The 22,985-nt window shown below is 36.0% G+C and overlaps 1 protein-coding gene across 1 annotated transcript in view; it reads left to right on the top strand.

Annotated features, from left to right (window-relative positions):
* KHDRBS2 (KH RNA binding domain containing, signal transduction associated 2) overlaps nucleotides 1-572 on the top strand; it is a 629,201-nt gene extending 628,629 nt beyond the window's left edge. Inside the window, exon 9 of the mRNA XM_062187562.1 lies at nucleotides 475-572. Within this exon, the coding sequence (XP_062043546.1) occupies nucleotides 475-572 (98 nt within the window). The remainder of the gene's footprint in view (nucleotides 1-474) is intronic.
* The last annotated feature ends 22,413 nt before the right edge of the window (nucleotides 573-22,985 follow it).

Raw genomic sequence — 22,985 nt, 5'->3', positions numbered from 1 at the left:
AATAAATCAGCAGTTTAGACATTAACTTTCTCTTCAACATTTTTTAAAATGTTCTTTTTTTATCCATTTATGTAAATGGAACAGATTTCATTTATTTCCCATATACATTTTTAAGAATTTTATGATAATTTACAGGCCCCTGCCCTCACTCTTCTTTATTTTTCTTTTAATTTTTGAAAAGATATACTCTCAATTTACTTAACTACCACAAGCTGAATCCTCCATTAAATAAAGAATTCAACAAGTAAAATTACCCTGTAAACTTATTTCCAAGTGGTTGCATTTTATATTCAGAGAGAGAGATACACAGATACCTACACACTTTTTTGATGACCTTACCACTTGAAAATGTAGTAAAAGTTTTGCTTTTAGCATTGAGATCTTTTATTCTTTTTCTCAGTTGACTATTGTGTCTGAAATGACAGCTCTTGATAACTTTGAAATTATGTGAATGTTGCTTTCTCTTATTCATAGCACCAGAAGAATGGGCTACCACCCGCCCCAGCTTGAAGGCTCCACCTCCAAGGTCAGCCAGAGGGGGATACAGGGAACACCCCTACGGTAGATATTGAAGGTCCTCCTCAACTGTGACCTCACCTCAAAGACAATTCATAGCCTGTGGTCTTCACACAAACAGCAACAAGACAAGTAATAGTCTTTTTTTTGTTTGTTTTTTCTATTCTAGGAATAACTGCTCATGATTGCCCTCATATATTTCTTGTACTTCCCTCTATACTGTTGGCGTGACATTGACACTAGTATTATTTTACAAAATGGACTGAAAAAGATATTGGCAAGCATAGTCTATAAACTCGTCAGTAGGAAGATATTCTCTTGGTTGTTTTTCATTGTTGTATGTAATTTTTTCCTTTTTTTATTTTATTTTTTAAGAAAGAGCATGAATCTGTTAACAGACATTGAGTCTCAACCAATTAGCAGAAGCTTTATTTAGGGTTGCTAAAAGACTGTAATACGATTTTTGAACTAGCTGATAATAAAGTTGTAGATAAGATGTTTTAACCTGTCTTTTAATATCTGTTAGTTAGATGAAGATGTTCGATATTAAGTTTGTAAATTTAATTTTAAATGCTGTTTTAATGGGGTTGAAATCAAGCAGCTACTGTATGTATGTAGCTAACTGAATTTGTTCAGTGTTTTAACCTGTATTTGTTAAAAAAGAAAAAAAAAACACACATAAAGTTCCATGTGTAAGATTCTCTAAATAGGAAACCACAATTTGTCAAATATGTTTGCCATAATTTGTCAATAAAGCTGAAAACTTTTGTAAAAACTAAATTTGTAATTACTTGTTTTCTAGCTTTAAATGCCTGCTTTATTTCTTCTTCAAGAGATGCCTAAAATGTTTTCTATTTAAAAATTACAAAAATGAACCCAAGCCTGTTTTAAGATATTTGTGTAATACTTAAAAATGTATTAATAACTTATGGTTGTTAAATAATTTAAAAGTTAACAAACTAAACTGTTACATGAATCATGGTTAGTAAACACTAATGTATAACATGTTAATGGAAAAAATGGATTTAGAATAATAAATGGATTTTAAACTATCCTCTAAGCTTTATCTTGCTAAACACAAATTCTGATTGACTTGTTTGCATTAGCCTGTCTCTCCTGAGAAAGAGTAATGGAGTATAAAGAGGTAAGATTACCACTTACCACTGTCTAAATGCCTAGTTCTTCAACCTTTGAGTTTCCCCGCACATTAAATATCCCATCCAACATGTAAGCATTGCGTAGATTCACTTTATTGTTTTCACTCAAAAGAGTGCGTGGACTTCATTTGCGTAGTTTATAACAATTTGTTTTGACAAACAAATCATCAGTGTCACTGGCTAGTTGTTGCTATTCAACCTCAAAAACTTTATTTGTAATTTTCAGTGCTAAATATCACCGCCCTTGAAGGCAGTTTAGAGGGCTGATATTTCTTTTGAGACTATCAGACTTGATGGCTGATGATTATTAAGGAAATATGTCGCAGGACTCAAAGGATGACTAAACGTTAAACAGGTAACACTAACAGTAACTCTGTAATTTTGCCTATGTAACAGTAATGTTAAATATTCTCAGTTATTAAGTTCCTGATAGTTAAAAAAGTAAACCTACAAAAACATAACAAATAGGTCTATAGGCTTTTAAAACAACTAATTAACATTAACTAGAGGCATCAAAATTATTTTACAATATATAACCCTCAAGGTAATAAACAGAACTAAAATTAACAATAATAGTAATGCAACTCTTGCTAACATCAAACGTAAGCTAAATTTTGATGGAAAAAAAAAGAAAGTGAAAAACTTGATGGTAGGAATGAATGCCAAAACTGTTAATATTTTAAATACAGTTTTTTTGTTTATGGTGGCTTTTTGTCAATGTATTGGTTTACTTTTTTGCTGCTAACCAGCTTAGGCATATTGCTGTTCAGTTTTCGCAGCTGGAGTTGCATGCTAATAGTTTTATGAAGTGTGTGTCTGTCATCAATTTATATTGTACATATTTGCCTTTCATAAAATGCTTTTGAGTTATATTGAACTTTCTTTTTCTATTCTTTATCCCCATTCTAGGTACCCATGAGCAAAGAACACATTGAATAGCAGATGTGATTGGCTAAGAAACCTGGAGGTAATCTTAAGTTTTGTCTTTGAAATACTTAGATAATCTCCACCAACATTAAAATATGATGTAATATGAAGGTATAGTAGTGAGCTAAAATACCAAGTGCTGCTTGTTGAAATACACAAATGCTTTGATTGTCAAGAAATGAGTTATTTTTACCTTCTTTAAAATAAGATATTTACATGACAAGCATGTTAGTTTATTCAGAATCCTGTCAAAGGAAAAGTCAATTGTACAAAGGGTATGAAAACTTTGACTCTGCAGATTTAAGAGAAATAAATCATAATCACTGGGTACAATAAAAGGGACAGGCTATCCTGTAGAATTGCCTGCTCCGTATCAATAACTAAACACTACCCTTTTTCCTCATAATCTCACTGGATTGATCAATACCTTTTTTTGTCATCTGCCATCCCATAGTGGCAAAAACAAAATCTTACTGAGTATATTGCACTATTGCAAATTGAGACTTGATCTCTGTAAAGAGTTCAGAAACCTTAACTGAGAATCTTAGACTGAAAACAACGCAAAGGACAGTTATGGAGCCCATAGGCTAACCATGGAGAACTGAAATGACCTGGAACGGTGTTGGAAATAGGGTTTTAAACCCAAGTTTTCATGTTCTGGGTCTACTTCTCTTTTTTTCCTTTTTCCAACAAATATCTACATGCTGACACTGAAGAGGTGCTGGAAGAGGTCTGGAAGAGTCTGGAGCTCCTTCTGACAGGGAGTAGAGAGCCATTACAGTGGACTGAAATGGAATTAGTTAATTCACCAGTGAGGAAGGGAGTGTGTCCTGGGGAAAGGAAGTTGCTGCCTGCATTTGCAGAGCTGGCAAAGTGCGAAGTTTGAGAGGAAAACAATAGGTCAGTGAGCCTTGTGGGCCATTTCCATGAAGACACAAAATAAAAGCGAAGTCTGGAAAGGCAGGTTCGAGACAGTCCCCGGTTATAACTAAGTATGATGCTCTGTACATCTACAAAAGAAAGACTGTCCAGATTGAGAAGAGGTATCAGATCAGTCATTTAAAATATCAGTATAAGATTTTAGTGTGGCCTTTAAATTTGGGTTCTATACACCATGCCAATTATTCTGTAAGGGGCTTACACAAGTTTGGAACTCAAAGAGGACACTGTCTCAAGGGGACCCTTGGAAGGCAGCAAGTTCAACAGAGTTCCCCACACCTATGCAAGTCAGGTGCCTTCAGGGAGAAGTGGCTGCGTGTTTCTCCACGTTGGGAAGCGAGAAGCGGGTGTGGCAGAGTCATACAGAAACAAACCCTCTTCGGGAAGGTGTGGAGGGTGCAGTAGCACAGCCACAAGACGAGCTGAGCAGGCTGCAGACTGGTCAGCAGATACAACATGAAAAGGTAAGGAAACCAGCTGCTCCTTTCCACTGAAACTCACAGAACTCAAATTCAGTCCAGGAAACACAGAGTGGAAAAAATCATTTTTATCTTCCTAACAGAATGAGGATCTAAATCTGAAATCAAGTTGATGTACAGAAAGACATAATTATACATACACAGCGCAGTCATTTACAGCATAATTTGACGACTAACATAATCAGAAATGTATATAGTATGTTTGTCTATGAATAGAGAATGAGAATTTCTCTAAATTAGTGTGCTATCAATAGAAACCAAGTGTTCCTAAGTGAAGCACGTGCACATGGGATGGCCCCTTTGGTCAGTACCAGGAAACTTAAACTGATGGCTCCCCAGACAATGGCACGTCCACCTTATGCTATCCACCTTTTGCTAGCTATACAAACTCTCATAGCAGATTAAGCTTTGTAAATTACAGTCCATTTTAAGTGTATTTTGAAGTATTCTGTATGCATGCTTCATTCATTCTTTAAGATAACACTGTGACCATGAACTCAATAAAACACAAACAGGTAGTAAGCTCGGGCACTAAAAAAAAAGTAGTTAAAGTAGTAATAACAATAGTAGTAAGTTAGAAAGTATGCCTATCTATGTTTGTCCTTCAAAAAGTTTCACTATCTCAAATATGATTAAAACAGAATTGATTTGATGCTGTTTAATAACCCAAATAGTGCTTTTATGTCTTATTTGTAATATTTAAATGATGTTAACTTCTGGTATATTAAAGGCTTAATAATAATTGAAGCACTGGCAGTTTTGAAATGAAGTTGGCCCAGTAACATATGACAAGTTCTCAGCAATTCTTTCAAAGGAAATGATTTTTTGAAATTTATTATTAAAATATTATTATTGCTCTTTGAGTTCTTCACTTAGTGGTATACTCACGATTGATGGAATTTTGGAAATCACGTATGTCCTTTAGAAATGAAAGCTTTTCTATAGCATTCTCTCTCTCTGCATATGTATGTGTGTTGATTCATGTAAGAAATGTGTAGACTTTGTTTTTAATGAGAATAAAGAGCAGTGATCTGTAATCTGAGTTGCATACATATCCAGTATCATGTTTCAGAATTAAGGGGCCAGGAACAGAAAATTAGCCAATTTGCCACTTTGATGGTTCTGTGGAAAAAAATTTTTTTAACCGTGGAAAACAATAAAAAAAATACAGTAAATGATGGAAAATATCCAATTATATTTTACTTTATAAAACTAATTACATGATATGGCCAGCGCCGTGGCTCACTTGGTTAATCCTCCACCTGCGGCACTGGCATCCCATATGGGTACCAGTTCTAGTGCCGATTGCTCCTCTTCCAGTCCAGCTCTCTGCTGTGGCCCGGGAGGGCAGTGGAGGATGGCCCAGGTGCTTGGGCCCTGCACCCGCATGGGAGACCAGGAAAAAGCTCCTGGCTCCTGGCTCCTGGCTTTGGATCGGCACAGCGCTGGCCGTAACGGCCATTTTGGGGGGTGACCCAATGGAAGGAAGACCTTTCTCTCAGTCTCTCTTTCTCACTGCCTATAACTCCACCCGTCAAATAAATAAAGAAAAAAAAACTGATTACATGATATACATTTGGTATGAAGATATAGCATTAATGTTAATAATAAAAATACTAGTGGAACCTTCTGTTTTTTAAGCATACATTCCAGGAAATGTACCAGAAATTCCACATAAAAACTAATACAAGGTATCTGCAATCCTTAAAAAATATATGCAAGAAAGGTATAATTAACCTCATTTTACAATAGTAATGTCATGTTAGTAAGATGTAGGAAAGGCTATATTTAAACCTAAGTTTGATACCCCAACCATTTTCCAAAAGTCTATGTGGATTTCCAAATTTGCCCAAGTTTGATTTGGAAAGAAATTCTAATATCTCAGATACTCTTACATAATTTCCACTCTTTAGCACTATGATGAACAGTGACTTAAAACATTATGATAAATATTTAACTTGAAACTCTACTTTAATCTCTCCTCAAACTTATCATTTTTTCAAAAGTTCTGCTTCCATCATAGAAAAATATAGATGAAAGAATCTGACATTTTTCACAAAGCATGACCACAGTCTTTTGTAAAACAAATGAATCCATTTATAATCTAACTTCTGTTTTGACGTTTAAAAACACATGATTAAGTAAGTATGAAAGCAATTTCAGGCTTGTGTTCTTCAATCCGTAAGTCAAAACTCTGCTTAAAAGAATAAGGGTCAATTTCAAGTTTATATCTTTGTATATACCATGCAGTCCTGTGTTAAGAACATAGAGGAGGTTCCATTCCATGTTGAGCATTTTTTTAAAAAAGCATTTTCTGTTGCCAGTATAATGTGTAACATTTATCTGGACATTGTAGTTTCTCCCTAAGTATCTGAGTCAGTAATAAATATCGCTGTTTTTCTTGACTAACAGGCATCAGTTTCCCATATCCAACATGAAGATTAATTTCCTAATCTCTTTATGTAGGATATATTAATTGATACCCAAAAGATTACTTAGAGTAGGGAGAAAAGGGCAGTTATTTGATATGTTGTTTTACATTTCAGTCTCTTCCATTTGATTATGAGAGAGACTGAGAGAAAAAGCAGAGAAGTTGTCTTACTCATACACCACTGGATGCCTTAAGAACAGCTGCTTATCTTTCTATGCACAACAAAATACAGAATGAACCATTTTAAATCAGCAGCTGGTTACAGAACAACAATTTTAGTTTCTCTTCCACAGTGTTTCATACGTTACCGTGAGATAAATTTTAGAGACACTTGCATTCTCTTTGTGAATCCTCTCTGGAGGCAAGTCTTACCATTACACACAGGTTTCCCGTCACCTTTGCCACTCAGGATGACTTGTTCCCTTCTCTGTCTCATTCTCTGTCCACACTCACACACACATGCCACATTCCCTATCTTCAAATTTCATAGTCTGCCTGTTTTGATATCAGGAAATTTTTCAAATTTTCTGATACCACTGGGCTCCTCCCTTCCCAATGTCTTGTTTAATTTTCCCAACAAGACATGGGAAAGTGAGGAGAGAGAGAGAGAGAGAGAGAGAGAGAGAGAGAGAGAAATGAAATTGATGGCTGTGCAGAAGGAAGCAATGGCTAATATATTCAATCCAGTCTCTACATTGAGCAATGTTTTTGGGTTAATTATGAAACCAATACATGTTCACTAAAACAAAAAATATTAATGAACATTTAATGAAAACAGAGAAATGACACACTGTTAAACTACTGAGCACAACATCATGATCTCTCATCTATAAAATAAGAGTATAATGGGATGCAGTAAGTAAGCAAACATCTCTAATTTGGCTAAATTCCCTAATCATTGCAAAATATAACACTTAAAATTAGAAATAAATAAATTTATGGAATTCACTAAGACCAGTGCATAAAATCTGTGAATGGAATGAAGGCAGTTGTAAATGCCTTTAAACAGGGAAGATTATAAATACAAATTGCTTAAAAATAATCTTTATAATGGAGTAATATTGAAATTTTAAACTGTTTCTTTAAACTTTCCTGCTGCCATTTCAAAAATATAAAGTAAATTATTGTTGATAATTTATTTACATTGAAATAGGGCTAACCATGAAAATGAGACTGACTATAATTTGGTGTAATTGTTTTTAATGCAATGTGAAGAAAAATGTATTTATAATAATGGAGTGCATAATATATATCATTGTATTAAATGATTTGGTTAATAATTACTTTACTTTCTTAACAACACTATGCATGATTTAAATTGATATTGATCAAGATATTGTGTTTTTTTTTCTTCATACTATTTGTTGAACACTTTACTTAGTGTAGGGTTAATCTTATGAGTATAAAGTAAACTGAAAATAGATCTTTGTAAATTTAGAGTGGGAATAGGACAGAGAGGAGAAAGAAGGCTAGGAGCATAGGAAGGAGGGAGAGATGAGGGTAGGAATTAAACTGTTTCTTAATCTGTATATTTGAAATACATGAAATTTGTAAATCAATTCAAATTTTTTAAAAAGCAAATAGTATATAATACTAAGTATCAAATGTACAGAGTATGTTAATATTTCTTATTCCCCCAAATTTTTCATTTGAATTATTTCACAATAGAAGGCTTTAAAAATATGCTGACATACAAAAAAAAAAGATATTGAGTCTTGCACTATAACCCTGTTATGCATATGTTATACCTGACTATATTTATTTGTCCAACTATATAAACAATATAGAAGCTCTGTGATTCTAAATATAAAATTTATTCATGGAGGTTAGATAGCCAAATAATAAAATAAGACATCAAAAAATGAAAATAAACTGGAAAATTATGTTTCTAGAAAAACAGTCATGATTACTTATTTATATAAAGAGAACACTCTATATTATGTTGATTTATACCAATCTGTTTGACAGCAAAAATAAAATGGAGTTTTCCATCCTTTATTTTTGTGCTTTCAGATATTACACACTATGGTATATTTCATGCTTTATTATATTTAATAATAGGACACTTAAAAGAAGATGAACACGAAAACAAGAAATGAAATGTATTTGGAAAGAAAAGGAATATAGCAAGACTACTGGTGGTGCAAGAGAAGTACTGGGATGAAATAGGTCACAACATGAAAAGCCAAAGGTAGACTACCAACTGATCCTTAAAAAGATACAATGTTCTGAGAATTTTAAAAACTCTATAAATTTCTATAGTGTAACATCACAAAATGCAACTTCAGAACTTTAAAATATGGTTTTCTTTCACAGCAAATACAGAGCATTGCACTACTAATACACATGCAACTTCTGTGTCTATCTCAGCAAATTAATCTCAGACTACAGCATTTTCTCTACACTTACACTAGCAAAATTTTCTTTTTTTTTTTTTTAATCACTTTGGAAATTTTCTGCGTCCAGTGTTGAGTAAAGAACAAAATTTTGCACTAGCCTCCTACAGGTATGTTAATTCAAATTTGGGCTTTTAAAAGAGATAACTTTAAAAAAAAACCACTTAAATATATGAATGCCAAAGATGCGTTGTTGTACTTTTATCACACTGCTTTATAATCATATCATTGTTTGAGAGAGACATTTTTTCACCTTATAATTCCTATAAGTATGGCATATTATATATTATAAGCTAAAAATAAACTGTTAGAAGCATTAAAAGTTCTCTATGAGACTTTATTGTATATTTGTTATATTCAGGTTATCAGAAAATATCTAACAGACTATCAAAGATTGATTAGTGGTAAGTAAAGTTTGTTTTAAGTTGATTTCTTTCTTTTTTTTTTTATTTGATCCCTCAGACATAGGAGAGGACCATTAAATAATTCTCTTGGTATTTAACTCTAAGGTATTTAGATATTTATAAATGTTTCACTGATTCTACATATCTATCATCATTAATTCTACCATTTCGATCTGTCACTCAAAGACATGCTTTAGACCCGAAAATGACACTGTGATTACATAAAATAGGCTCAAAGAGAGTGGTTTTATCCACAATTCAAAGCGGAACAATAGTAAGTGGATGCCAAACAGTCTGCTAAGCTAAATACATTGCTGGTTGTCACTTAAGGAAAAATAGCATCAAGTGCAGCACCTTGGCTTAATGATGACCAAGGATTTTAGGAAAGGACAGACTATTGATCTAACAGCAGAAAATGGAGACCTCTTGGGAAAAGTTTACTGGGGCCAGAGATGTGGCACAGCAGATTAAGCCAACACTTACAACACCAGCATATCAGAGACTCCGTTCAGGTCCCAGCTCCCTGCTAACATGCCTGGGAAAGCAGCTGAATATGGTCCAAATACTTGAGTCCTTGCCACACAAATGGGAGACGAAAATGGAGTTCCTGACTCCTGGCTTCGGCTTGGACCAGCCATGACCATCGTGGCTATTTGGAAAGTGAACCAGTAGATGGAAGATTCTTTGTGTGTGTGTGTGTGTGTGTTCTTTGTCTCTCATTGTTCTGCTCTTTTAAACCAATAAATAAATGAGCTTTAAAATAATTAAGTTTATTTTGATACATAAAATTTTGAAACCCATTATGCTCTTTAAGACAATTAACTTCCTCATTTCTGTCAGTGATAATATCCAGTGGTGAAAAATGAACAATTAAGGTCAAATGAAACATAGGGGCCAGTGCTGTGGCATAGTAGGTTAACCCTCTGCTTGCAGCACTGGCATCCCATATGGGCACTGGTTTGAGTCCTGGCAGCTCCATTTCCAATCCAGCTCCCTGCTGATAGCCTGGGAGAGCAGTGGAAGATGGTCCAAGTGATGGAGCCCCTGCACCCATGTGGGAGACCTGGAAAAAGCTCCTGCCTCCAGGCCATGGAGCTGCTGCAGCCCATAAAGAGAGAACCAGCAGATGGAAGATCTCTCTCTCTCTCTCTATCTCCCTCTCTGTAACTCTGCCTCTCAAATTATAAAATAAATAAATCTTCTAAAAAAAGTATATGAAAGGAAAACTCTTCATGTGCTGTAACTATTAAACATGCTTTAATAAAGCACATTCCAAACAAAAATGTGTTTTTTTTCTTTCTAAATGTAAACATTTACTCAGATCCTTAATCATGGATATTTATTTATTTTCAAATTTAAAAAATTTCTTTAATTAATTAATTAATTTTTTTAACTTTTATTTAATGAATATAAATTTCCAAAGTACAGCTTATGGACTACAATGGCTCCCCCCTCCATAACTTCCCTCCCACCTGCAACCCTCCCCTCTCCCGCTCCCTCTCCCCTCCCATCCACATCAAGATTCATTTTCAATTATCTTTATATACAGAAGATCAGTTTAGCATATATTAAGTAAAGATTTCAACAGTTTGCACCCACACAGAAACACAAAGTGAAAAATACTGCTTGAGTACTAGTCATAGCATTAAATCACAATGTACAGCACATTAAGGACAGAGATCCTACATGAGGAGTAAGTGCACAGTGACTCCTGTTGTTGACTCAACAAATTGACACTCTTGTTTATGGCATCAGTAATCACCCTAGGCTCTTGTCATGAGTTGCCAAGGCTATGGAAGCCTTTTGAGTTCACCAACTCTGATCATATTTAGACAAGGTCGTAGTCAAAGTGGAAGTTCTCTCCTCCCTTCAGAGAAAGGTACCTCCTTCTTTGATGACCTGTTCTTTCCACTGGGATCTCACTCGCGGAGATCTTTCATTTAGGTCATTTTTTTTTTTTCAGAGTGTCTTGGCTTTCCATGCCTGAAATGCTCTCATGTCTTTAATTTATTTAAAAGACAGAGTTACAGAGAGAGGGAGAGACAGAGAGAGAGAGGTCTTCCACCCGCTGGTTCACTCCCCAAATGGTATAATAGCCAGATCTGAAGCCAGGAGCCAGGAGCTTCTTCTGGTTTCCCACATGGGTACAGGGGCTCAAGTACTTTGGATCACCTTCCACTGCTTTCCTAGGTGCATTAGCAGGAAGCTGAATCGGAAGTGGAGCAGCCAGGACACAAACCGGCACCCACATGGAATGCCAGCATTGAAGGCAGTGGCTTTTATCTGCCATGCTACAATCTATCACTGAATACAAGCTGGCATAACTTTGGTCATTTTTTAAAATACATATATTAGTCCTTTTAATACTTAAGTTCTGTATATATTAAAAAAGCTTTTTTAAAAAAAGCAATTTTATGCTAATTGGATAATTGAAACTCTCAAATGCCCTGAATGTTTTAAAGTCTGATTTTTGATTTGTTCTGCAAAAGTTAGAAAACTTCAAAACAACTTCCTAATTTTAAACCAAGACTCTGCTTTTGAGAAAACATCCCAGAAGATTTGTGTCTAAATTAAATAGATCAATGGTTGATTTTAACTTAATTTACTAAACAATTTCACATAGCAGTCTAGAGACTTTGAGCTTCTTTCATAGGAGTGTAGTCATCTGGAAGGTTCTGCTATTTGGTCCAATTTCTCTCTGTCTAATGTTATTACTAAAGAACATTGCAGAAACCTAGAAATTCCTATTTGTCACAAACCTACTGTTGAAGAAATTCATGGTAAATTAAAACATATTTTACTGTTTTACAATTATCTTGCTGTATTACACTGTGTGGAAAACACCATAACACTTTTTTCAATATAAAACTAACATGTCTGAGAGTATTAGATTTATTCAATTTCCAGTTTCTGAATTTTTACTCCTGTGGTTAGGTAGCTCCATTCTGCTATAAACTTCAAGGTCTAGTGTGCTCAGGACCTCATAGATTTCTGTTTCTATTGTCTGATTTCTGCTGAGGTCAGAGAAAGCACGTTTGTATTACAAAGAGGTGACACTTAAGTTTTAATGTAGGTTCTAAAAACACAATCTAAATAAAGAATGACAATGTCCATAGCAACAATAAGATTAACATGATACACAGCGTTTCTACTGTATAAATTTACTTAAAAAGATAAATTACTTTTAATGATGCCTGGAAAATATCTAATTTGAAATTGTTTCCTTCTCTTCTGAGGCTGAATTTGTTCTTAGAAATGTGAAGATATGAGAAGACTTCAAATAGTTCATGAAAATGGAATGAAGATAAGCTTACTTTGGTGCAAAACACTTTTGAAATCTATGCATGTTTTTTATAAGTATTTTCCATGAATTTTTAAAGATCCCATATATATATATATATATATATATATTATATATATATATATATATATATATTTGACAGCCAGAGTGCACAGTGAGAAAGAGAGACAGAAAGAAAGGTCTTCCTTTGCCGTTGGTTCACCATCCAATGGCCGCTGCGGCCGGCGCACTGCGCTGATCTGAAGCCAGGAGCCAGGTACTTCTCCTGCTCTCCCATAGGGCCATCCTCCACTGCACTCCTGGGCCACAGCAGAGAGCTGGCCTGGAAGAGGGGCAACCGGGACATAATCCGGCGCCCTGACCAGGACTAGAACCCGGTGTGCTGGCGCCGCAAGGCGGAGGATTAGCCTATTGAGCCACAGTGCTGGCCAAAGCGCCCATATATATTATAATGAGACTTATCTAATATTATTTAAGACTGCAGTGTCCAGCAATAAAAGTTTTTTTCAAAATAATCCTCATGATGATACTAATGCACTGCAGTTGCACTCAGTTTTACAGCCTTACAACGTAGGAATGTGCCATCTAGTTCTCAATTATTTGTTAATTACTAGTTTACTTCTGGGGCAGGCATTTAGATTGGAGGTTGAGAAGCCTTCTCCCACATCAGAGTATCTGAGTCGATTCTGGGCTCCAGCTCCTGATTCTAGATCCTGGGAGGCAGAGATGACAGCTCAAGTAGTTGGGTTCCTTCCACCTGAATGGGAGGAGTCACTGTATTCCCAGTTACTGACTTTGGCCCTGCCTAGTCCCAACTTTTTCTGAGCAGGTAGGGAGTGAGCCAGAAAATGGGAGCTCCCTTACTATCAATTTCACTTTCCAAATTTTAACTTAATAGTAATATAGATAACATCAAAATAAATTATGCAACTTCCCACATTATTATCTACTATATATTTATTTTACATATTTGTAATTTTAATTATGTTTACAAATACCAAAACAGAATTTGAGGACCAGGCACAATCTGTTACTTGGTTAGTGACTATATATTATGATGGAATTAAATTTCAAAATCAAATTATTAGGGTGAAAAATAATCTATGAATAATCTTTATGATTAAAAATTAAAGCAATGGGACCAGTGTCATGGTGTAACAGGTTAAGATGATGCATGAAATGCAGGCATCCCATATGGGTACCAGTTGGAGTCCTGGCTGCTCTGTTGCTGTGGATTTGTTCTGAGAGGAAGAGCGCGGTGGGGACAAGAGGTGCGGAGTCACCACACAGATACCAGGAGTCAGGTGAAAGCAGGCGAGAGGCAAGTAGCCCACAGACTCATTTATTTCAGTTGGTACAGCAGCTTAAATAGTTGAGGCAGCCAATCCAGTCAAGGGGCGATTTTTACCCTAACCAATCACAGCCTATTGCCAGGCAGGCTCCATTGCCAAGTGGGTTTCGAAGCCATGCCTGAGTAACTGATGCTTACTTGCCAGTGGCCATCTTGGCATGACCTTCTCATTCCACCACACTGCTCCACTTCCAACCCAGCTCCCTCCTAATATGCTGGGAAAGCAATGGAGATGGCCCAACTGCTTGGGACCCTGAACCCATGTGGGAGCCCCAGAAGAACCTCCTGGCCCCTGGCTTTGACCTGGCTCAGGTCTGGTATTTACAGCCATTTGGGGAGTGAACCAGCAGATTGAAGATATCTCTCTCTCTCTCTCTCTCTCTCTCTCTCTCTCTCAACTCTACCTTTCAAATAAATAAATAAACATTTAAAAATAAAACAAAATAAATCATTTTATATTGAATATTGATTTATAATATCTTTAATTCCAGGTATAGATATTCTGATTTTACCAGAACTTAAGAATATGAATATTATTTTACTTCAGATTTTGATGGAACATTATTTCTATAAATTTTCTGTTTCTTTCCACATCTTATATTTAGCCAGCCTCAAATTTTATTTATTAGTCAGATTTGGAGGTTTTTTTTGTTCTCTACTTTAGCACAGCAAATTTTAAAATAAAAAAAGAAAGGAGGAGAGAGGATGGAAACTGATCATCTATCCAAAATAGAACACATACAAAATCAGCCAACAAATTGTCAGCTGTCTCTTCCACTTTGATTTTGTGAACTATGTAAACATTACTTATAAGTGATGCAATTCCTCTTTTATTTAAAAATATACCCTTCTATTTGCATTAATAGAAAAATGTTAAAAAGTATTAAATATTTCTCAATTCTGGTTATATTTAACAAGAAATTTGTTTCCTATAAACATAATAACATCCACGTTTATTCCCAGTAGTCTATTTCCTAAGTGTTTTCTTCTACTTTAATTTTTTTTAAAGATTTATTTTATTTGGCCAGCACCGCAGCTCACTAGGCTAATCCTCCACCTGCAGCGCCGGCACCCCGGGTTCTAGTCCCGGTTGGGGCACCAGATTCTGTCCCAGTTGCTCCTCTTCCAGTCCAGCTCTCTGCTGTGGCCCGGGAAGGCAGTGGAGGATGGCCCAATTGCTTGGGTCCCTGCACCCGCATGGGAGACCAGGAGGAGGCACCTGGCTCCTGGATTTGAATCAGTGCAGGTGCCGGCTATAGCAGCCATTTGGGGGGTGAACTAATGGAGGGAAGACCTTTCTCTCTGTTTCTCTCTCTCTCTCTCTCTCACTAACTCTGCCAGAGTTACACAGAGAGAGGAGAGGCAGAGAGAGAGAGAGAGAGAGAGAGAGAGAGAGGTCTTCCATCCACTGGTTCACTCCCCAGTTGGCCCCAATGGATGGAGCTGCGCCAATCGGAAGCCAGGAGCCAGGAGCTTCTTCCAGGTCTCCCACGTGGGTGCAGGGGCCCAAGAACTTGGGCCATCTTCTACTGCTTTCCCAGGCCATAGCAGAGAGCTTGATCAGAAGTGGAGCAGCCAGGTCTCAAACCGGCACCCATATGGGATGCTGGTGCTTCAGGCCAGGGCGTTAACCTTGTGTGCCTCAGCGCTGTCATACTTTAATTTTTTAAAAGATTTATTTATTTGAATATCAGAGTCACAGAGAGGCAGAGGCAGAGATGGGAGAGGGAGAGATGTCTTTCATATATTGGTTCACTTCCCAGATGGCCCCAATCCAAAGACAGGAGCCTAGAGCTTCTTCCAGGTCTCCCATTGCTTTCCTAGGCCATAGCAGAGAGCTGGATCAGAAGTGGAGCTGCCGGGACTCAAACAGGTACCCATATGGGATACTGGCACTGCAGGTGTTAGCTTTACCCGCTATGCCACAGTGCCAGCCCCCTACTTAAGTTTTGGCATATAAAAATTGAATATAAAATAACAGGCAACATACTACATTGAATTTTAATTCAATGTAAATTTAAAGATTTACTACTTAATTCCTTTTCAATTTACCTGTGGAATTTCTATTTATTACATTCAAATTTTTATGTCTCCTGTTACTGGCTCAGTAGTAGTAATTCTATTTCTAATTAATTTTTTAAGGATGTTTTTAATTATTTGGGAGGCAGAGTGACAGACAGAGACACAGATCTTCCATCTGCTAGTTCACCCTTCAGATGGCTGCAATGGCCAGAGCTGAATCAGATGAAACAAACAGCCAAGCTGGATCAGAAGCAGAGCAGCTGGGACTCAAACCAGCACGCTGATATGGAATGCCAGCATCCTACATGGTACTTTAACCCACTCAGCCACAATGCCTACCCCGTGAATTAGAATCATTAGCTAACAAATGTAGAATTAGAAAAAGCATATCCAGAGAGGTTAAAATAAACTTTTCTTAATATGAAACAGTGACATATTTAAAAATTATAATAAAAATCAGGGGGCTGGCACTGTGGCACAGCAGGTAAAGCCACCATCTGTAGTGCCAGCATCCCATATGGACACCAGTTGGAGTCCTGGCTACTTCACTTCTGGTCCAGCTCTCTGCTACAATCTGGGAAAGCCATAGAAGATGGCCCAAGTCCTTGGGCCGCTACACCCACATGGAGACCCGGAAGAAGTTCCTGGCTCCTGGCTTTGGATCGGCACAGCTTCAGCTGTTGCAGCCATCTGAGGAGTGAACCAGCAGATGGAAGATCTCTCTCTCTCTCTCTCTGCCACTGCCTCTCTGTAATTCTGACTTTCAAATAAAATAAATGCATCTTAAAAAATCAATTTATTAGTTAAATATTTCTTGAAGTACTCTTAAAATGTTGAGCTACCTTTATTTATTACAAACAATAAAACTGTTTTACAAAACTAATCAAATCCCCGTCGATTCAACTACATACGTTTTAAAAGTTTTTAAGATATGCAAAATGACGTAAAAATGAAAGACTCATTACGTTAGAATCAAAAGTAGTCGATTATAAACTTTAACCAACCAAGTAGATGATAACTTTGTCATTTTGCAATTGTATTCTTAGTGGAACATTGTCAAGAACATTCGACGTTTCTTAAATTCTTAAATTCACATCTCATTTGTCTTCTTTATGAAATTCATATTGATATGTTAAATTCCAGAAAGGGAAGAAGAGGATGGCCACAGTTCTATTAAAATATGTATATTTATAAATGACTTGCATGGTATGAAAGGATCCTTAATTTCCAAAAGAAAACATGTTCTGTTTTCCTCATATCTTTTACTTTCTCTACTGTCTAATGATGCCCAACTAATTTAGGATCCTAAGGAATATAATTAAATAATTTCCCCAGTGTTGGAGACTCAGGGCTCTTAGAATAGAGTGGGAAACAGCAGATGAATATAAAGCTGCTAAATTCAAATAATCTCACAAGTCAGAAATCATTTTTTTGCAAATTTAAGGTGGCAATCTTTTGATTAGAATATGTTTTCAGTGATTTTATAAAAATTCTACCAAAAGGAAGGGTATTAAATTAACATTTTCAGCCAACTATGCTTTAAAAGGCTATGTTTTATAGAAGAAAAATAGGAGTATCAATAGGTGTGGTGTTACAAATTTAAAAAGAACTAAAATATAAACACTGAGCTTTTCTGGCATAATAAAACAAACTTTTCTTCACCTCTGAGTTGCTCTTACCTAGTCAACCCTATTTTGATTTTCTATTTCAGAATGAAAGCCTCAAGTTGCATAGGTCATTTCATTGCAAATGTTAGATTGTCCTTTAATTCATACAGACAGTAAATCTTCTGAATAGCGATGAATGCTCTGTATTCCCTAGCTGATAGCATTAGATTCTACGAGAATCATGGGAATTTTTAATAATAGTTGAGGTTCCATTAAACTTAGTTCTCAAATGACTTAGAGTTTATTCATCAAATAATTCAGAGTATAAAAGTAGCACATAAACATTAATTGAACAGCCATTAAGCAGTATGACTGTTTGGTTTGGTTGATAGAGGACATAAAGCTTTGTACCCTGTGGTGAAAAACAATTAGGCCTTATGATGCACATGTCATTAAATATTATACTACCACACTTAGACCAGTTTCACTTTACAAATCAGCAGTCAGCTATAGTCAGAAGCTTGCCCAAGTCGTAGGAAGTCATATTTTTATTGCCATGTCTTATCTGCTTATAAATGTTGTCATGTGCCTTATGCTAATGGCAATGACTAATGGTTGTCTTTATAATTTCATTCAATCTCATAAAAAAGCTTCCTCAGGAGATACCAATCATAATTAGAATGCTGCTTAAACTATTTTTCTGAAACAAAATAGAAAAAGCAGTTACCTACAAAAAGTTGAATAGATAACTTATTTTGTTCAGAAAATATCTGACAACTTCTATTGTTGAATTTGCCATGAGGCAAATCAATATCCCAAATAAGGATGTCCACTAGATGCCTATATGTATGATGATCTAACCCTTTAAAGTTGTTCTGCTCATCTGAACCTAGGTGAAGATGTACAATAGAAAAACAAGTTGGAATAAATTTGAACGTGGTTGTTTGGAGGCTCAATGTTTCTAACAATGGAGGTAAGTCCCTTTGTGCATTTGTGATTTCAATTTTGAATTCTGTTGACAAGACAGGTACAGACACCTCATTATGGACACAAACAGAAATGTTTAATCATTGAAGCAGCTGTTTGTTTCAGATGGAAGCTAAGTGGGACATTAAATTAATGTAAACAAGTGAGAAATTCTTTTGATTGTACTGTACATTGCTCTAGCATAGCAGTAATGTGCACATGATTTGTATGTCTGGGATGACTAGAATTTTAAGTTATAAATTCCTAAACCAAATACCAAAGCCAAAAACCAAACAATAAGGAAATATATGTTGTTTCAAGAATATGATGAATGTTCATATCATTTCTGATAGTAGGGTGAGAGACAGAAAATTCCTGTGAGGAAGAAATGTTGTCTACCATACATGATGGATCTTTATAGAGACTTTGTCTCAAGAGTTATTGTAGACATCCTTCCAAAGAGCACCTTTCTGTATTTGAGATGTTCAGGGTTTTTTTTTTGTTTTTGTTTTTTTTTTTTTTTTTTTTTTTCTGACAGAACTAGGATATATTTGGGCTTTAAATGTTTGTAGAATAAAATTAATGGAAACAGAACACAATAAAAAGGGACCATGATTTTTTTTTTTTTGCTCTCTTGAAATTCTAATTTGTTCTAAAACAAAAGGAGATACAAATGCATGGCTAATGTATAGTCAGTGATACAGATGATTCAAAAGGGAAGCTTCTATTTTCTTCTTTATAAAACCTGTACTTAAAGAGAATAATGAATATAACATGGCATATGTGTGTCCCATGCGACAGGAAATTGTGAAATATGTTTCAAAATCCTTTTTTGCTTTAAAAGTACTTAGATAATTTTTAAATGAAAGTGCATTTCTCAGGATCCAACCTTCACAAAGACCTTAGCATATATGTGAAGTAGGTTATAAGATCTATAGAAACACCATGCCTCCTTCTGTGTTGTCTCAGAGTGCCCCTCTTAAATCTGATCTGTACTTAACCTCTTGCCAAAGAGTTCCATGTAAATTCTCCTACAGGACATAACACACTCTTCGGAGGTTGCTTTTGACCACAAAGCTTATCATAGATAGAGTGACTGTGTATCCCAGTTCACACCTGTTGAGCCAATATAATTATTGCTAACACTACTTTTCACTCTCACATTTGTCCTTGGGTAACAGATAGTGGTAACTGTTTATAAATAATAATAAAAATAACCCATATTGAAAGTTTACTATTTGTCATAGACTTTGAGATGATTTCACATATAATCAATTCTTCATAATAACCTACTGAGGTAGGTATTTTATTGTCTCCGCTGGTGGAATGGCATGGCCTATTCAGAATGAGCAAACATGATCCAGACAAAGGTCTGATTCTGTAACTGCATACTCCATGACGTAGGAAACTGTTTTCTTATTTGCTGATCAATATAATTAGCTTCCTTTTACTTAATACACTACAATATTACCAACATTTTTTTTATTATTCTTACCTATATAATTATGTGTATTTATAACTATGTTTTAAGAGACAGGAAAAAAGAATTGTTCTGAACTAAAAATCAGCTAAGCTGCAATTCATGATGTTAATATTATTCTACTAATGAGATCTATAATTTATTGCATGACTGATTTATGCATGGAACTGTATTGGGACTTTTCTTGCGTTACGTTACTGACCCTTAAAATACTTATGAGTCAGAATATTTGAACACCATGAATGTATATGAATTGCTTTAGCCATTAGCCCTAAATTGGTCCACAAGTTTAAAATGAAGATTATGGAATTGAATCATTTCAGTAGCCCTATCCAACTCTGAAATTCTATGCCAAATGTTGCTGCGAGTAACTAATTATTAGAATATAAGACAGAATCTGACTGCAAAGGAAAATTTTGTGGAGTAAAAGAGACTCCCCTAACTCTCTTATTTATATTGTTTGTTTTATATTGAGTGCTCAATAAGGGGATATACTTTATATACTTGCTAACCTTTTGTTTTCTCCTTATCACAGGCCAAGAAGAGAATTTGGATTTGACCAATGTAAGTTCAACTCCACTATGCTACAGAGAGCATCCTTCTCTGAAACTATAGATTATCCTAATTTAGAAATTTTTGTGAAAATCAATATTAAATAGATAATCCATAATACTCACTGATACTCAAATTTGTTTCACCACTATATAAAGAATATGGCTATAAAAACACCATTTGGCATAGCAGTTAAGATACCAATTGAAACACTGGCATCCCATACAGAAGTGCTTGTGTTCAAGTCCCAGCTCCATTCCTGATTCCAGCTTTGTACTAATGCATGCCCTGGGAGAAACAGATGATGGCTCAGGTTATTGGGTTCTTTACACCCATGTGGGAGACCCGGATTTCCCAGTTCACAGCTTTGGTCTTACTCAAAGCTGTCTGCTGTAGGCATCTGGGAAATGAACCAGCAGATGGGAGGTTCTCTCTCTCTCTCTCTTTCTCTCCTCTCTCTCTCTCTCTCTCTGTTTGCCAGTTCTCAAAAATGATAAATATTCAAAAACAGTTATAATACCATTATATAGGGGTCACTGAAAGGAAATTCCTTGTCATTTTTTTCAAACAAAATATGTGGAAATTCTTACTAGAGCAAAGTAAGTTTGGTGTGCTGCAGAGAACAAGTTAATTATAAATTTGTGCCTATACTCAAAAGATAATTACAATTACATTGATGATACAAGAATATAAGTGCACAAATATGGATTCCATATTATAAAATACCAACTTATATAGTAGGATTTAAAGAGTGATTCTGAACAGGGCACTCATATCAATGTCATGTATAGTGTCTTTTAAAAACTTAGATGCCAGGACCCTATCTGCATTGACAAAATAAATTTCTGCAGTTGGATCCTAGAAATTTGTATTTTTAAAACTCTGCAGGTGACTCTCATGTGCCCTATGGATGACAACCAGTGGATTAAAATACATATAGAACGTATTAACATGTCAATTTTGCAGACTGAAAAAGAAGTTAATTGAACCAGAAAATTAAAAATGGTTTCCTAGAAGAGATGAGATTTCAATCAATGTCAGATATGGACAAAGGTAAGTGAAACATATTTTTCTTTGTAATTTCAAATAAAATCTTATCTTTGGAGTTTTTCTCTGCATTTCAGATTCCTAATTATATTTGTATGGAATATATAATAAAACTTCTAAGAATACATGGAAGTGTTATTTTCTAAAATATCTATGTTAAATATACCTTTGATATGGCTACATGAAAATCAGGTTAAAAATCTTAAAAGTTAGTATATTATTATAACTTTGTACTAGTACCCATAATAAGAAATTTAATCCCCACCCAAAAATGCAATTTAGACTTCAAATTACCAAAGGGCAGGATCCATGTTTTTATTCAAATTTAGATCCTGAGATCTTACAGGGATTAGTGTCCAGAATATGCACAATAATTATTTGCTGAATCCATAAGGTATCTGGATTTTTTAGTCCACCTTGCTTGGGATGCAGATTTCTATTTATTTATTTATTTATTTTATTTTTTTTTTTTGACAGGCAGAGTGGACAGTGAGAGAGAGAGACAGAGAGAAAGGTCTTCCTTTTTGCCGTTGGTTCACCCTCCAATGGCCGCCACGGTAGCGCGCTGCGGCCGGCGCACCGCGCTGTTCCGATGGCAGGAGCCAGGTGCTTCTCCTGGTCACCCATGGGGTGCAGAGCCCAAGCACTTGGGCCATCCTCCACTGCACTCCCTGGCCACAGCAGAGAGCTGGCCTGGAAGAGGGGCAACCGGGACAGGATCGGTGCCCCGACCGGGACTAGAACCCGGTGTGCCGGCGCCGCAAGGCGGAGGATTAGCCTGTTGAGCCACGGCGCCGGCCAGGATGCAGATTTCAATGCCCTCTGTTCAACAGATCAAGTATTTAGCTTTGAAAGTTTGTTTGTTCATTTATTTGTTTCTTGATCTGGAACCAATGGCCTGGTAAAGACTTTCAGAATCATTAGCGTGTCAGGGTGAGAGTTTAGACTTTTTGTTTCTAAGGAAAAAATAATTGAAGGAAAGGAAAGACAGGTGGAAGCGAAGGGAGTGGGGGAGGGAACAAATGAGCTGCAGGCATCTGAACAGCGGAGTTCTTCCGCAGTTCCCTAACAGCTGATCAATCCCTGTTCTCAGAACAGTCCCTCCACAGGGAGCAACAAAGCCTCCAAACCGCTGCCAGACCAGGAGCAAGGCTTCCGGAGCTTCCCAAAGCTTCCCAAAACTTCCCAAAACTCTCTCTGCTGACCACCCTCTCCCTTTTTGTGTGAGACCAAGCTGTTTTGTCATTGCTTTCCTTTGGGTTGTTATTAGAACTATAAAGGAAGCCTTGGTCAAAAGGATCACAATCTTTATCTTATGCTGCATCATGTTTCCCCAGGACCAGTCAAGTCAGCTTCCTTAGCTTTTGTTATTACTGCAGAAAAAGATGTCAGAGGTTTATCCTTGAGTAT

The sequence above is a fragment of the Lepus europaeus genome, chromosome 3 (genome assembly GCF_033115175.1).
Source record: "Lepus europaeus isolate LE1 chromosome 3, mLepTim1.pri, whole genome shotgun sequence".
In the NCBI taxonomy this organism is placed as follows: Eukaryota; Metazoa; Chordata; class Mammalia; order Lagomorpha; family Leporidae; genus Lepus; species Lepus europaeus.
Note: the sequence above shows the minus strand (reverse complement) of the source record. Positions and strands in the feature narration are given on the sequence as shown.